At 36.5% G+C, this 15,485-nt stretch overlaps 1 protein-coding gene across 3 annotated transcripts in view; it reads left to right on the top strand.

Annotated features, from left to right (window-relative positions):
- The window catches only part of Cntnap2 (contactin associated protein 2), a 2,025,293-nt gene that overhangs the window by 1,196,624 nt on the left and 813,184 nt on the right, over nucleotides 1–15,485 (top strand). For all 3 annotated transcript variants that reach the window (XM_010638580.2, XM_033764477.1, XM_019209676.2), the window contains one exon: nucleotides 525–631. In XM_010638580.2, the coding sequence (XP_010636882.1) occupies nucleotides 525–631 (107 nt within the window). The remainder of the gene's footprint in view (nucleotides 1–524; nucleotides 632–15,485) is intronic.

The following is a 15,485-nucleotide window of genomic DNA, read 5'->3' as shown; positions in this document are numbered from 1 at the left end:
ATATATATGATGGAGTGTTCTGAAGATTTAGAAATCTTTATCATGTTAGTATATTTCTTGGCTTTTTGCCTAGCATTATTTCAAAAATTGAAATTTTTATGGAAAATTTAGTGTCACTCATCTTTAGCTTGGATTGGGTCTAAATAAAGATGAAAATAGAACAGAAACCAAGATGGCTTGTCTTCCATCTCTCGTCAGGCAGGAACATAGCTATTGTCTTTGTCTAGAGGTAAAAAAATAAAATAAAATGAATCTGTGATATGCAAATGATCCCTCAACTGAGTGTCTGTATTTGCTGTTTACTCAAAAATGGGAAACACCGGGCCTGTGATAGATTATCTTTCCTGTGCTTGGCACCTTCCATCATGAATCATATTAATCTGCTTAAACTAACAAGGATTAATTGCCACAGTAAGGCAGCCTGGCATTGAGATGATATATTGGCCAAGCAGCTTGGAATTTGGCCATTCATAAATCTCGTCTGTGTGTTGGTTTATTTCTGTTTGTCTCTCTTTTTCCGACAGATGTGTGCCCAATCACTGTGAGCATGGTGGGAAGTGCTCGCAAACGTGGGACAGCTTCAAATGCACTTGTGATGAGACAGGCTACAGCGGGGCCACCTGCCACAACTGTGAGTGCCAATTTATCTCACTTTAATCTCGTAATTGCATGAGAATCACGGGTCTTCATTGAGGCTTTAACGCATAGCAACCTGAATTATCCACACACCGCATACATCCCTTGATTCTGAAAAACTCAGACTCCATTTTTGTTCCTCCAAAAAGTAGCATTCTGATTGTCAAAATTCATTCTCTCATAAGGAAGGGCCGATGTTTCCAGGGTTCCGTGTTTGAGATCCGAACACAGAACTTGGATTCACCTTTCTGAGTTTAAGCCCTGTCTGTCCAGACATTATGAGTGCGGTGTCATTTATCAGTGGTATTTTTCTGAGTGGACCCTCATCTATCAATTTATCAGAGAGGGACAGATAGAGTGTAATTTGGATATTTTGTTTCTGGGTAATGATTGCTTTATGCTTTAGCTCAAGTATTTGATCGTGGACATTTTGGTTTTTGGTTGTTTTTTAGATCAGATAAATGAGTCGGAAAGTGGAATGTAGTCCATTGAAGTTGTGTATCTAAAATACAAAAGACATGAGAAACTAAAACTTTAAGACTACTAAAAAGTAATGTACCAAAATGACTAGTAAAATATAGCTAACATTTTCTTTTATATAGCTTTATCCTGAAAGGTTAAATAAAAAATAATCTTTTAAAATCAAAGCACAGTAAATACATAATGATACGAATTATTCAGTAATGCATTGCCATTTTACAACTCATTTTGAAAATAGACTTGCCATCAAATATACAGTTGAGACAAGAGGATCGTGTGTTGTATAGTGTCTGTATGTTTATGCACAGGTGTATGTGAGTAGGGAGTGGGGAAAGGGAAAGAAAAAGAGATCCAACCCTCTCTTATGCACTAATAGCCTGTACACTGAAGCTTTTATATCTAAGCCCTCTAATTATACAGCTTATTTCTCTTTTGCTTTGCTTTTAGGACATGTGAAGTAAAATAGTCCCGGACTAGCGTCCTGGGAACAGTAAAAATGCAGTATGGTTCTCTCAGCCTTTCCATATTGTTTTTCATAGTAAGATACAGTAAGAAATCATTTTTAGAATGTTCTATGAGACTTAAACCAAGAAAAACTGTAACTTATTTTTCTTCACTTACTAATATTTTACACATATTTTTAAAATAGTCAAAAAAGACTTTTAGAAAAACTAACACTAGTGAGAAGATGTTTAAGAATCATACCAGAGACACAGTAGTTTCATCATCAGTACAGTGATTTCATATAGAAAAGTATTAATAAAGAAAGGACAAAAGTGACTGGTAATGGAATTGGTTAAAAGAAAGGATTTATAGCTAAAACTGTTTCTTATTAACTGTACCAAAATGTTGGCTTTCAGTATATGGTATTCATTATATACAATTATGATACTCAAATAATTTACTTTGGAAAAACTTTCATCTTATCAGTAGACTCTGTATGATATGTTATCAATACCACATTTAATCTTAGGAGACCTTGTTTCTGAAATATAAAAATGATAGCTAAAGACAAAGATAAAAAAAATGGTGATGGTTACAAGGTTCCACTTCAATGATTACTTTGATATTGAACTGAAAAGGTTGTGATTTTTTAAAATAGCTGTTTCCATCATTAAAATACATCACCAAGATAAAGAGGCTTAAAATAATACATGTTGTGGACGGAGTAGTTGACCCTTGGATTTTAAGAGAAATAACTGAAAGTCTCTCAAAGTCATATTTGAGTTTGGTTCCAACAGCTAGCTCTAAGTGTGAAGGAGGGCAATGATCTCATGTTCCCTTGCTCCTTACTTTGTTTCTTGTTCCATTTGCTATGATGCTATAAAAGCACTGTTTTTTAAAATAATGCAAACTTGATCCCTTGTTGCCTTGCCTAAATGAGGTGAATGTCCCAAATATCAGGTATTTGAGTAAATGGGGATTAAAAGGCCCATATTACATGTTTTAAGAAAGGATTTTGTTCTGAAGAATATCCCTCATAGCTTATTGAAGCGATTTACTTCCCTAGAGGAACATTTGACACATCTCTTAGTATTCTCATGGATTAAGTAAAGCAACTCAGACATCTGGCACAGCCCATAACATAATGTAAGAAGATATAATATATACCTTCAAGTTTGACATGCAATGAAAAATTCTGCATTGGTACAAAGTCAAAGGCTGCATTCATAGCAAGAACATTGGCATTATGTGAGTTTCCTAGAACTCTCCGTACTCCCATTGACTCAAGGTTGCTGATGGCTCTTAGATGTCAGAAGACCAGAAAGCTGCTGGCTCCAGTCATTCATTGTTTTCCATGGTGTTGAACCTAGTTAGTGTTATAGATTGAGCACCACAATCAGAAATTCCAAACTGCTCTAAAATATGAAACTTTTCAGTACTGACACTGAGCTCCAAATTTTGTAGTTTATAGCATTTTGGATACTCAACCAGTAAGGTTTATGCAAATATCCAAGACCAAAATAGAAAAACTTGAAATCTGAAACACTTTTTATTCCAACCATTTTGGATAAACGATCCCCAAGTTAAGTATTTTACCTCATTTCTTGCAAAAGACCAAGTATTCCTTTTGAACAGAAATTATTCCAGTTTTAAATAATGATATTCTAAAAAAAAAGTCAACTAAAATCTAAAGTTTAGTAAACTAAATATAGAACTTTAAACATTATCTTTAGGCTACAAAATGTTTTAGCCAATTTCCTATACTGGTCCACTCTTGATCCAGATGAGATCACAGTTTTTTGACTGATGTGTAACTGTTCAAGCGAGGTGAACCATATCAGCTTTTTTTTTTAGATCACACTGCTTAGCCTTAGCTCTATTATCTACTCTCTGACCCTGTGGCCACTTAAATTGCCTAGGCTCCAGTTTTCTTTTTTATGAAATGGATTCAGTACCAGCACCCACATCAGGAAGCCATGGTGAGATACACAGCAGGGGAACAAATGGGACTTCCAATACTAGTTCTTTGAGGTATCTCCATACTGCTCTCCACAGTGGTTGCACCAATCTACACTCCCACCAGCAGTGGAGCAGTATTCTTCTTTCCCCACAGCCCACCAGCATTTGTTATTGGTTGACTTTGTGATAGCAGCCATTCTTTCTGGGGCTAGGTGGAATCTCAGCACTTAATCTTCATTTCTCGGATGATCAGTGATGTTGAACGTTTTTTTTGTATGTTTATATACTATTTCTACTTTTGTCTGAGAAATGTCTATTCATTTCTAGTGTGAGAAACTGAAAGTGTAAATAAGAACTAAAAGGTATAATAGATAATATGAAATAGGAAGAAAAGGGACAAGGAGGAAGGGGAAATGGGGAGGGATTGGGGAAAGGAAAGAAGGGGGAATTGAATCAATGTGAGAAAATAAAAAATAATGGAAACAAAGTCTTTGTAGATTGGGAGGGAGGATAGGGGTTGAAGGGAGGGCAGGGGATTGGAGAAAAATAAGAATCAAGATTGATTAAATAAAGGTACAAATTCTGAACAGTGAATGTCATTATATTATATACATTAAATGTACCAATGACATTAATAAAATTTCAAATTTTTAAAAAATAAAAAAGATGCCATGGTGAGATTAACTAAGATGAACCTTTACAGAAAGTTCAGGGAAGAATTTTGTTGTAGATAGCACTTGATATATTCTCAATGTTTCATCCCTTTAATCTGAAATTGCTCCTCTGCTCTAAACTTCCATACCAATAATTGTTTGGATCACATGGATCACACAATGTGTCACTTAATTCATTTCTACATCCATTGCTTGCTACCATTTCCATAGCAGATCTGGGCCTGAAGACTATGACTGGCTCCCATAGTACTTTATTCCAGAAGAATTGAATAGCATTGAAGGTAGTCTAGATGCCCCTCAGACATACATCTAATTGTTTATAATTGGAGATTTTCAAATAAATTGTTCACAATGTAGAGGGCAGACATGGAGACCACTCCCCTGAAAGGTCACAATGTCATCCTTTGGTGAGGAAGTCTCACCAGGAAAGCTGATGACAGTAAGTGGTCCCTTTCCTATGAAAGGGCAAGCCAAGTTTCATTGTCCAGAAGAGGATAGACTGTGACAAGTGAAAATATAACAACTTTTTGCAGTGTTAAAAATTCTTCTTATGCAGTTACTGTATTCTCAATGAATTTCTAAGGACTACTAGTAGTGTATCTGAACATAATAACCATGACAAAGAGAGTAAAAGAATCCTTTGAAAAAAAATTTTTTGTTATATACTAACTGCTTGTTGCTTTACCCTCCCAGCAGCATAAGATTGCATCTTTCTTGTGAATAGAACTTCATGTTTACAGTGACAGCCTTTTGTCTTAGTGATGCAGTATAGATACTTTCAGTTGTCTCCAAGCTTAATTTTCAAGACACCACATGTTCTTTGCCATCTAATTATCATCTTATTTTTCCACATGTATTCCTTATACTTTCATAATCATGGCCCTAATTTACATAAATTAAATTCAAGCAGCTATTCCTTCTCTCGAGGTTTGATGGGGTATTTTTTCTCCTTGACACAGTGATAACTTCAATTTATGAACTTAATTTGTTTTACAGTTTGGGGGAATATAACTACATCTGTGTTTATGTGAGGAAGATGGTCATGGTTGTATTTGTCACCCAGTGTGGAGTTTGCAAATAGAAGCAAAATTTTGCCAAGTGATTTGTTTTTGAACCTAATTGTTTGTCAACAGAAGCATCTGTGAACTGAAGTATTACTCAATGTGACTACATCCCACATAAGAACCAAGTTAATCTTACATATAACATTACTTTTATGTAGATTTGCCTGAAACTTCTCTGGAATATCCTTCAGGATATGATAACTTAACAAGAGCAAGTAGGGTAAAGGATAATATTTTGGTATTTAGCAAAGACAAGCAATATTTGGGAATGGAAATTTAAAGTAACTTTGAAGCTCATGCTGAGAGAAAATATTTTTCCAGATATCTTTTTATTAACAGAGAAAGCACATCCTCATACTATAGACATATTATTTCTACTGGTAATAACAGGATCTAAACTAGATGACGTATAAGAATCTGTTCCAATTTTTACATTATGGGAGTATTAATGTGACTCTGTGCTATGGTTTAGATCCAGAATGTCCCCAAAAAGCTTCATATTTTCAGAGGTGGAGCTTTTGGAAGGTGATTGGCTCATGCAAGTGTTATAGCTGAGAGTGCTGTTAGGAGGTGGGCCTGATTGGAAGAGGCGGTCACTGGACTCGGGCTCATGACTTGAAAGGGTCTGCATCCCTTCCCAGATTCTCCCTTCTCTCTCTGCTTCCTGGATACCACTATTTGAGAAGCTTTTTTCTATGGCAGGCCCTTTTACCATGCCATTTCTACATTTGCGCCAGCTAACCGTGGACTAAATGTCCCTGAGCAAAAATAAACCTCTTCTCCTTTAAATTTTGAGTATCAGTACTATATCTCAGAGATGAGAAAAAATTAAGATACTGTACAATGTATGTATAAAATTTTCACTAGCCAGTGTTAGAGAAAAGTTTAAATATATAATGGCACCTGTTCTGTGTGCTATTGTTTGAAGCTATTACTATAGGTTCATAAATTTGTAAACCAAAAATGGCACTACACCTTACCATTGCATATGTGAAAAGTGCAGTCAACTTCAATAGCCCATACCATGTTATTTATGATCCATTATACCCGTAAGTGCTTTAATTCAAAGCAATTTTTAAAAATTATAGAATATAATTCTACCTGCTTGCAGTATCACACTCACCAAGAACGTAAACACTTAGATTTACTAGCACAAGAAATCTATCCATTTGTGTCTAGCACAGTTTAAGTTTCACTGATGGTAAGTTGGAGTTTTAGCATGGTTAAAAAGCAAGGTGTCATTGGTAGAATAATGTTGTGCATCTAAGAGAAAATTTAGGTATTTAGCCCTCTAGAGTTGTACTCCATCCATGAGCTATAAATTCAACTGGCTTACAAAGTACTACTTAGTGTGGCTGTGACTAAACAGTTTTCTACCATACTTTTCCTCTCATTCACCCCCCTCGGTCATATTGACCTCCTTTAATTTCTGATGCCTGCCTTCATCTTTCCTCCAGTGCCACTGCCCTCTCCATAGGACTTTGGCAAATCCTCCCTCTCTGCTTTGCTGAGTACATTTCTACTCATTCTTTAGATCTTAGCTCAATAGTCATCTTTGCGGAAGTTTTCCATGACTGTGTAATTAGGTTAAATGCTCTTAGTCTCAGACATACAACTCCCTTTGAGTAATGGTTGTGATTTTGCTTTTATTATTTGTGATTCTTTAATAATGTTGGTTTCTTCCCCTGGACTATAATTTCTGGAAGGAGATGCTGCCAAGTTTTTTCTACCATTTTATACTCAGAGCCCACCTAGCCTACAAGTGTTTAGTGGAGAAGATGTTAATCAAAAATGCCAGAGAATATAAGAGCTGTTTCTTATTTTTTGTAAATCAATGCCCATTATACAAATTTATGAAGATAGTAAAACTACAAAGACAGAGAGTAAAGCTAAGGGAGGAAAAGAAAATTTAAAAAGAAGAGCAAAGAATAAAACATGGATTACTGGAAAACATAAGAGCATAGTGACAGTAATATGAGCAGAAAAAAACCCAGAAGGCATAAATTATTTGGAGAAATCATGTGGAGGAACTGAGTATACCAGCAAACAAAACTACACATTTCTAATAACCTTTGAAGACAGTTCTGTGCCATATTAAGTGACCATATCACCATTCATTAAAGTAATTATGGGAATAGAGAATAGCAAAGTAAGTTGTTACAAAAATGATGCCTTACATCATAGAATGAAGAAAACTGCTGTGCTGCTTGACTGTTGAGCTATTCTAAAATAGAGATATGCTTAAACATTGACTAGTAAATAACAAGTTTAGTTTCAATTTGATGCAAAATTTGAATAAGATGAACATCGCAATTCTTTGACTTATCATACCATATTATGTGTTTCTTTGGTACAGGGTCATCATGGAGAGAAAAACACTTAGGGTCTGAAATCAAAGGTTCTGATATCAAATCCTCATATTCTCAGGCTAAAGGGTCAACCTCATTTTTTTTCCCCCACCAGATGTACTTTCCTAGTTCTAAGACAAAGTCTATCTCCCATGCATTATAAACCCGTTTCCTCAAACATTCTTGGCACATTAGTGTGGATTTCACTCCAGGCCACAGAGGGTGAGGTCCACTCTTCAGGATTCCTGACCCAGGTCACTGGCAGCAAAACTAACAAGCATTCAAAGTGAATCCTCTTTCCCTCACACAGCTCTCCATCTCTACCCTCCTTTGTGCTTTCTTGGTGTTCTCTTTTTGGACATAACACTTTTCTTCTCTGAACCAAAATACCCTCTTGGTCAGTAAATGAAATATTGTTCATTGAGGTAATTCATAATTTAGAAAACAACATTTTTGTTTTTTGTTTTGTTTTCTTGAGACAGGGTCTCACTGAGTTGACCAGGCTGGCCTCAAACTCACATGCTCCTAACTCAGCCTCTACAGCAGCTGCGTTTATAGGTGTGTACCACCATGCCTTGTTTTATATCCTAATTTTGAAGAATTTGTATAAGTAACTGATTCTCACAAATCATCCGGCTGAGGTTTTCTCTTATTATAAGTTGTACCAGGATACTTCCATTGAAAGGTCTTCATTCAGTATATAGATAACATTTTTATATTAATAATTATCAAGGAGGGCCAGGGATTTAGCTCAGTGGTTCAGTGACCTGCCTTGCAAGCCCAAGGACCCGAGTTCAATCCCCGGTATCCCCCCCAAAACAATTATCAAGGAAAAGATTGCAGATCATCTGAATCTTTAAGCAAGTGCTTCCCCAAAAGATACAAGGCTTTATCAGGAGACAAAATGGCTATACCAGTCAATACATGAGCAAAAGTGAATTTTTTCTTTCTAATCTGGACATGGTAATAAGTAAGCAGATTGTACTTCTTTGTATCAAGTGAACACCTTCCAAATTCTTCCAGTTTTACCTCATTTGATCCCAACACCATAAGCTACTTCAGGTGTGCAGTGTCCCTGTCATTATGGAGTGGCTCTGAGACACAACTGTGGGACCACTGGACAGTTAGAACCTACATTTCTGCCATCACATAGTTCATTCATCAGTACACGGAGAGCTGACAGTGTTTTCCATGTGGGATAGATGTTGAGGGTGGGTACAGGATAAAAAAAAAAGCAGAATTAATCGAAAATTGTGTTAAATACTCATTCCAAAAAGTGTATAATTTAATTAAAAATAAAAATTCTTATAACTGTACTTCATTTCCATATCTCTGGTTCACTGGAATTGTGAAATATGGATAAGTTCACCATATACTCACTTTTTATAGTCTAGTTTGATTCTTCTCATGTTTACAAAATATCAGTAAATGTAGACACATGGGGAAAACATAAAAATAATATTTCATTATAATTTTTGCAGTTTGGGGCAATTTTAAGCAACTGTTTATGGTTTCAGCTTATATTTTCTAATTATATTTACTGTATTTTTGCTTTTTAGTTTGCTTTTCCCTTACCAGGTAGGAAGAAATTAGGGTAAAGAAGTATAACCTCACCATGGTGCTGAAGTGATTGCAGTAGCTTTGATAGAATGTGTACCGTTAAAATAATAGGAAGCCCTTGCTAGGCTGTGTGTTCACTGGACAAGATGCTCACTTCCTTGCCACAGCTAATGCATAAGGGGGAAAAAGGGAAACAGTGACAAGTGGTATCACTTCCAGAAGCTGCACTTATTACAAAAAGAAACAGTCACCCTGCAGCTTCTTTCCTTACCTTGTCACCTGGCATCTACAGATAAGATGGAGAGAAACAGAAAAAGTGCTACCTGGGTAGAAATGTTGGAAGAGGGTTTAAACACCATTTTGTCTTTCAGCCATGACTAAATAAATTACATTGGATTAAAATACTGCAGGTCATTTGGAGACACACAGCCTAAGGACCTTTACATTCCTAAGACAGCCCAAATTTCAAATTAATCCCTTCTTTCATTCCTTGCTGTGGAACCATGGCTAAGATTAAAATACAAAGAAAGTATTTAATTTCATTTTTACAAAGGCTCTTTCAATAGTTTCAAAAATATATTTCTTCTCTTTGAACTTTTGCAAAAAAAAGTTGATCTGCAAATGCATATTAAAAAGCAGTGTGCCTAGAGTCAGGCTGTGATCTTGTGAACTTCTCAGAGGCTAGAAAATGCCAGAGCTCGGTCTTTAGGGAGTTGGCATTTTTCTTTAAACTCTTCTGTACCCTGAGTCCCACTGAAAGTCTCTCCCAAGGTTCTGAGCACAGAGAGGAAGGAATAGAAAACACCATCTCTACACATTTGTCAAGTTGGGTTACAAGGCAAAGGAATAGAAGAAAAGAGTCCAGTTTAATTTGAATATATGAAAGGAAATTTCAGAGAGGTTTGTGTCTATGCAAAGAGCAGAAAGAATTAGAGTTCAAAATAGCTTGCATCCCTCCTTTGATCTTTTACATTTCTGACAAATCAAACTATATTTTGCTTTCATATTGAAATTAGTTACTAAATTTGTATTGCAAGTCCTTAGTTTTACAGACCATTGTGTATAGGATTCTCTCCAATTCATAGGTATCTCTAACTCCTTCAATAATATGCATCAATGTTACATTAACTATATGAGTACAGAAGTATAGAAAACAGTCATTCCCTTATGGAGTAGATGGAGTATTTTTAGAGGAAATGGGATAGTTAGGAAATATTAATAATTTAGTAGAAAGTAGCAGATGTTTATGAGCCAAACTGGTGCCATGACACTATGTAGAAGGGTGGTAGGGATGAGCCAAGATAGAGAAATATTCATGTAGAAACAGAATTCTGAATTAATGCTTTCAAGATTCTTCAGAGAAACAGAATTAATTGTTAAATTTTCAGGAATTTCATGAGCTGATTGCTGAACTGAGGTAAATCATGATAGTTTAAACCAGGTCATGGTGGGAGAAATTTTACCACAGAAATTGTCAAACCCTATAAATTCAAGATGGTTTTGTAGAGCTGGTTTACTACCCTACTGTTATAGTTTGGGTCTAGGTTCCCCCCTCCCCAAAGCCTCATGTGGTCATAGGATTGAGATAGAGTATGTGAAGCTGGAATTAATTCACAGTGCAATGCTAGGCTCAAGGACACTAGGATTAAGGGTGTGAGTGCTACCCAACCTAAATAGTGTGAATACAATTAAAGGGGCAGAGAGACACTGTTAACCTTCCTGTTGTTACCTTTACTGCCTTGTGGTGCCATGTTGTCCCGGCTCTGCCTTGCCTGTTTGTCATCCCTCACTTGGAGCAGGCCAGTTATGGACTGAAATTTCTACAAACTGTAAGCCAAATAAATCCCTTCCCTTTTAACTTTGCATGTCCCATATTTTGTCTCAGGAATGACAGAAAAGTAACTAACACAGAAAGTTGGTACCAGGAGTGGGGTTGTTGCTGTGACATTACCTGACCATATGGTTTAGTCCATAATCATTTGGCTCCAAGGCAGGGCAGCAAGACAGAGAAGCATGGCAGAGGGGAATGGCTCATGGAATGGTTACAGGAAGCATAGGGAGCTCAAAGGAGGAGGGAGGAAGATAGACTCTTCCATATTATGCCCCCAGTGGCCCACCTCCTAAGAAAAGGCTTCACTTCCCAACACCACAGTTAGCTATATACTCATCAGTAGACTTCTCCAGTATCACACGCTATGATCCATTCACTTCCCCGAACCCTACCTATGAGGACATGAGGCTTTGCAGGGACATCTAGATATAAAATGTAACATGTAGTATGTGTAGAACAGAGGAAGACATTGACTCTGCTAAAGGAACAGTATTGTGCAGAGTTGAGTAGCAGAGAGTTAGCTAAGGAGGTGGAGCTCTTTCAATACTTCACCATCAAAGTGTGGCTTTGGAGCTAATTCTTCCCAACTCTTTTTTGTTTAACCATAAAACAATACTTTTTAGAAGAAAAAAAAAGCTATAAATGATGTAAAGTCTTTTTTGGACTACTGACTTGATTATTTCTGAACAAGGAGGAAATGTGAAGCTTCCAAACAATGTTCACACACTGCTTTTGAACAACCATTTGGATTATTTGATAATTCTCCCTCAACTGTCAACATTTTCTGAACTGAAAAGTGCAATGCCAATTTTAAAAAAGTTAGAAATACAAGAAGTGATAGTATTTTTGCTTTATAAAGAGTGCCTCAAATGTAGTGGTACCTCAGTTTATGAATTCAATCCATTCCATGATTCTGGGGAAGATGGCTATGTTCATGTGTGTCATCCAATTCAGAGTCCTCAAAGGGAAGCAGAATTTCTGTTTGCAACCAGAAGCATTCATGAACTGAGGTATTACTGTATTTAGCTAACAGTATAATCTTGGTTCACAAACCAAGTTTTCAGATTGTGTTGAGATTATTAATCTAAATCTGGCAGAAGGAGAGGCTTCCTCCCTTTGGATCTTTTCCAGCTGTAACCCACATGTGTCAAATTCATAACTTTGAATTCAACTCCTGGGTTTGTTTGCCAAAATTTTCCTCTGAAAAAAGTTACCTGTAATGAATCTCATTGCTTTTCCCAATTCATGTGAAGGGAATCTGAGGTTCCTGTTTTTTTGTTTTTTGTGTGTGTGTGTGTGTTTTTTTTTTTGACAGAATCACAGTGAACAACACTCTTCATTCATTCATTTTGTTGTTGATGCTGCCTGCTGCTTTCCTTCTTCCTTTCTAATCCCTCCAAAAAGAGTATGCTGGATTGTTGGCATCTGGGATGAAATATTTTATCCTTTTAAACAACATCCTCCTGTTAGATTTGAATCAGAAAGAAACAAATTTTCCCATGGAAAATGCAGCAGTTTCCAAGAAAATTTTGCTGTTAGATTTTTGGGATCATTCTCACATCTGACATCTTCCAAATTTTCATGGAATTTGAAAATCTTCTAATCTAGTCAAGTAAATATGCAATACTATAAATAGATATGGAATTGACCAAAGAGTATAATCTTATTTTTAAGCAAAGTGACAAAATATCCAGTGGCTTAGAGTTCCTTGATTTCATATAATTTTGTCCCACAGCTGGGATGTTAGCTCCGTCTGCAAAATATGCCTACCTTACTCTTGAAAGAACTTTCTTGTCACCACACATGCCAACACCAAATGTGACCAAATGCTAGACAATGTTGTCACCTACAAAACTGCTGTCATCACTCATTAGCAAGCATCAAAGTGTCCTAATAATATACTCTGCCATTATCCAAGCCTGTTGAGATATCAGTTAAACATACCTTGCTTTGCCAAGTCATGTGAACAACTTTCACTCTGCTGAAGAGATCCAAGGGGGGCCTCCAGTTGGACTAGACAAACACCTTTAGCAGTTTGGCCAGAGAGAGGAAAATTCTTTCCATCCACATTACAGCAATGGAAATCAGAGGTCTAGAAACTCCTGTGTGTGTTCTCCACCATATGGTTATGTTGTGCTTTTCCCCACTGAGAAAACATCCAAGCATCCATTGGAAAATGTGTCCTGACTCAGAAAATGCTAGGACAGCAAGGCTTCATTATGTTGTCAGTGATATCAGCATAGACTTCCAGAACTCATAAGCCTTGGATTTGAGCAGGCCACATCTACTGTTTTGCAAAGCTCTAAACTATCCTAGCAAAGACACTTAATGAGAGCTTTGGTAGTTCACGGTCTAAAAGAACTGTTTTCTCCTTTTTAGCTTCATTTTAAAATTAAAGTGGTTTAATCCATGCTAGAGAAGAAAAGAGAGACTCTCAATTAATAAAGATTTTCTTTCTTCCTTGTGGAACAGCAGATGGGGGTAGGGGTTTGGATCTGTACATTTTTACTAAATGTCCTGAAATAAAGTAGGTAGGAAACTTGAGGCAGCAGCACTTGCTGCTTGGTTGTTAACCAAGCACCTACTTCTCTTTGATTACTACACCTGATGGAAAGTCCCGAGAAATCACAACACACTTCTCTTCAGCTGACCATTTGACTGACTGGCCACAAGGTATCAGGCCAAAGGGTGCTGAGGTGTAACAGGGACTAGAGGGCATATGGAATCAGTGATGGATAAGCAACTGTGGAGAGTCTTCCTCTTCTCTCATTGTTGCTACATCTACTGTTTGGTGATGATTTCTACTATTACCAGATAAAAGGTAACCAAATCCTATCTTTCAAAAATTTCTTCAACCCAGTGACTTTGCCTCAAATCCACCAAAAAGAGATAATTTCTATTTGAGTTTAATTTCTATAGCCTAAACTAGTTTTTTGGGCTAACACAAATCTTAGAAATAAAATTAGATACAGACTGATTTAAAAAGCAGAAATAATACTGAAGAAAATGTTATTATGAAATATTTGAATTGCTACTAGTTATCAAGGAAGATTTTATTAATAGAAAACATGTCCTCATATCCTTTGTACATAGAGGCTAGATGCCAAAAGACTTTGAACATAGTAAAAGCATATGAATTGAAAGCCCACGTCATTTGCTTACAAAAAAAAAATTCTAAGGACTTGGAATTAAAATTCCAATTTGCACCCAAACTGGTACTTTGTTTTCCAACTTGTTCTCACCGTACAGCTTCCCAAGCACCACCCTCTTCAGATGAGAACAATGAATGTCAGGCCTTAACTTCTGCCACATGAGGTTACTTATCCAAGGAAAGGGTTCAGTCTGATGCTTGATTAACATCAATTTCACACGTGGGAATCAAAACACAACTTTAATCTACACAAAGTATAATTTTCACGCTGGGATCATTTAGGTTCCAGCAGTCCTCCTATTTATTAGTTTTAGAAAACAGTGTTTTCATTATGTTTTTAATTAGGAAGCCCAGTGGGAAAATCATACTTGAAATTTGAGAAGCTCTTCTTTTTTGTGTTCTTAAATGCCATAAATACAGCATTGATGGTTGGGACAGTGAGTTTGTTGTCTGTACACTAAAAAAGGTGAAGAATACTTAAACAATTTTTCAAGTGACTTACTAGATAATATGGGAAATTTATTTCTGTTATGGTGCATTAAAATTGGAGATTATGCCTTTTAAAAAAGCAGTTGTAGCCAGGCGTGGTGGTTCACACCTGTAATCCCAGCACTCAGGAGGTGGAGACAGGAGGATCACTGTGAGTATGAGACCAGCCTGGGCTACATAATGAGTTCCAGGTCAGTCTCAACTACACAGTGAGACCCTGTCTCAAAAAAAAAAGCAGTTGCCTGAAATGTTTCTTACAGTCTTCTTACTAGGAAGTTTGGAAGCACCTCTTTTCTAACTTCTGTTCTGGTTCTTTTTCCAAGTGTGTGGCTACTTACCACCTTTCAACCAAAGAAGGAAGACTTTAGGAAGTGGAAAGAAAAAGCTCAAATGAGAAGCCTGTAGAGTGGAAGGGGAGAGGAAGAGTATTTTAACCTTCAAATCATAAAGCCACAGGCAGAGAAATTCTGGCTCTGTGCTTCTGCAATGTGACTTGTAGACAGAGCTAGGGCTTTATGTATATTTCAAATGGCCCCAAAGATCACAGGAATGCAGTTTAGAGCAAGTAGAAATGTATACTTATTTTTAAAGTAAGTGCTTATAGATTTATGAAGTCTTTTAGATTTATATTTAAATCTAAGGTTGAAAAGTATTCAAGTGAAGTCAGAAAAATAGTAATATTTTTTTCTCAGCCATTGTAGAGTAAGAATAAATAAAATGGTGATAAGCAGGAATGATTCACATAATATATTTTGGGGAATAACTTACCAATAAAAATTGAGGATATGGGTCAAAGGCTCTATAATCTACTACTGATATTTACTCCTTTATAAAGAAAGGCATTCCGTG

This window comes from Fukomys damarensis, unplaced genomic scaffold (assembly GCF_012274545.1).
Source record: "Fukomys damarensis isolate Sample0158 unplaced genomic scaffold, DMR_v1.0_HiC HiC_scaffold_16, whole genome shotgun sequence".
Lineage (NCBI taxonomy): Eukaryota > Metazoa > Chordata > Mammalia > Rodentia > Bathyergidae > Fukomys > Fukomys damarensis.
The sequence above is the reverse complement of the archived record's forward strand: the minus strand, read 5'-3'. Positions and strand labels throughout refer to the sequence as shown.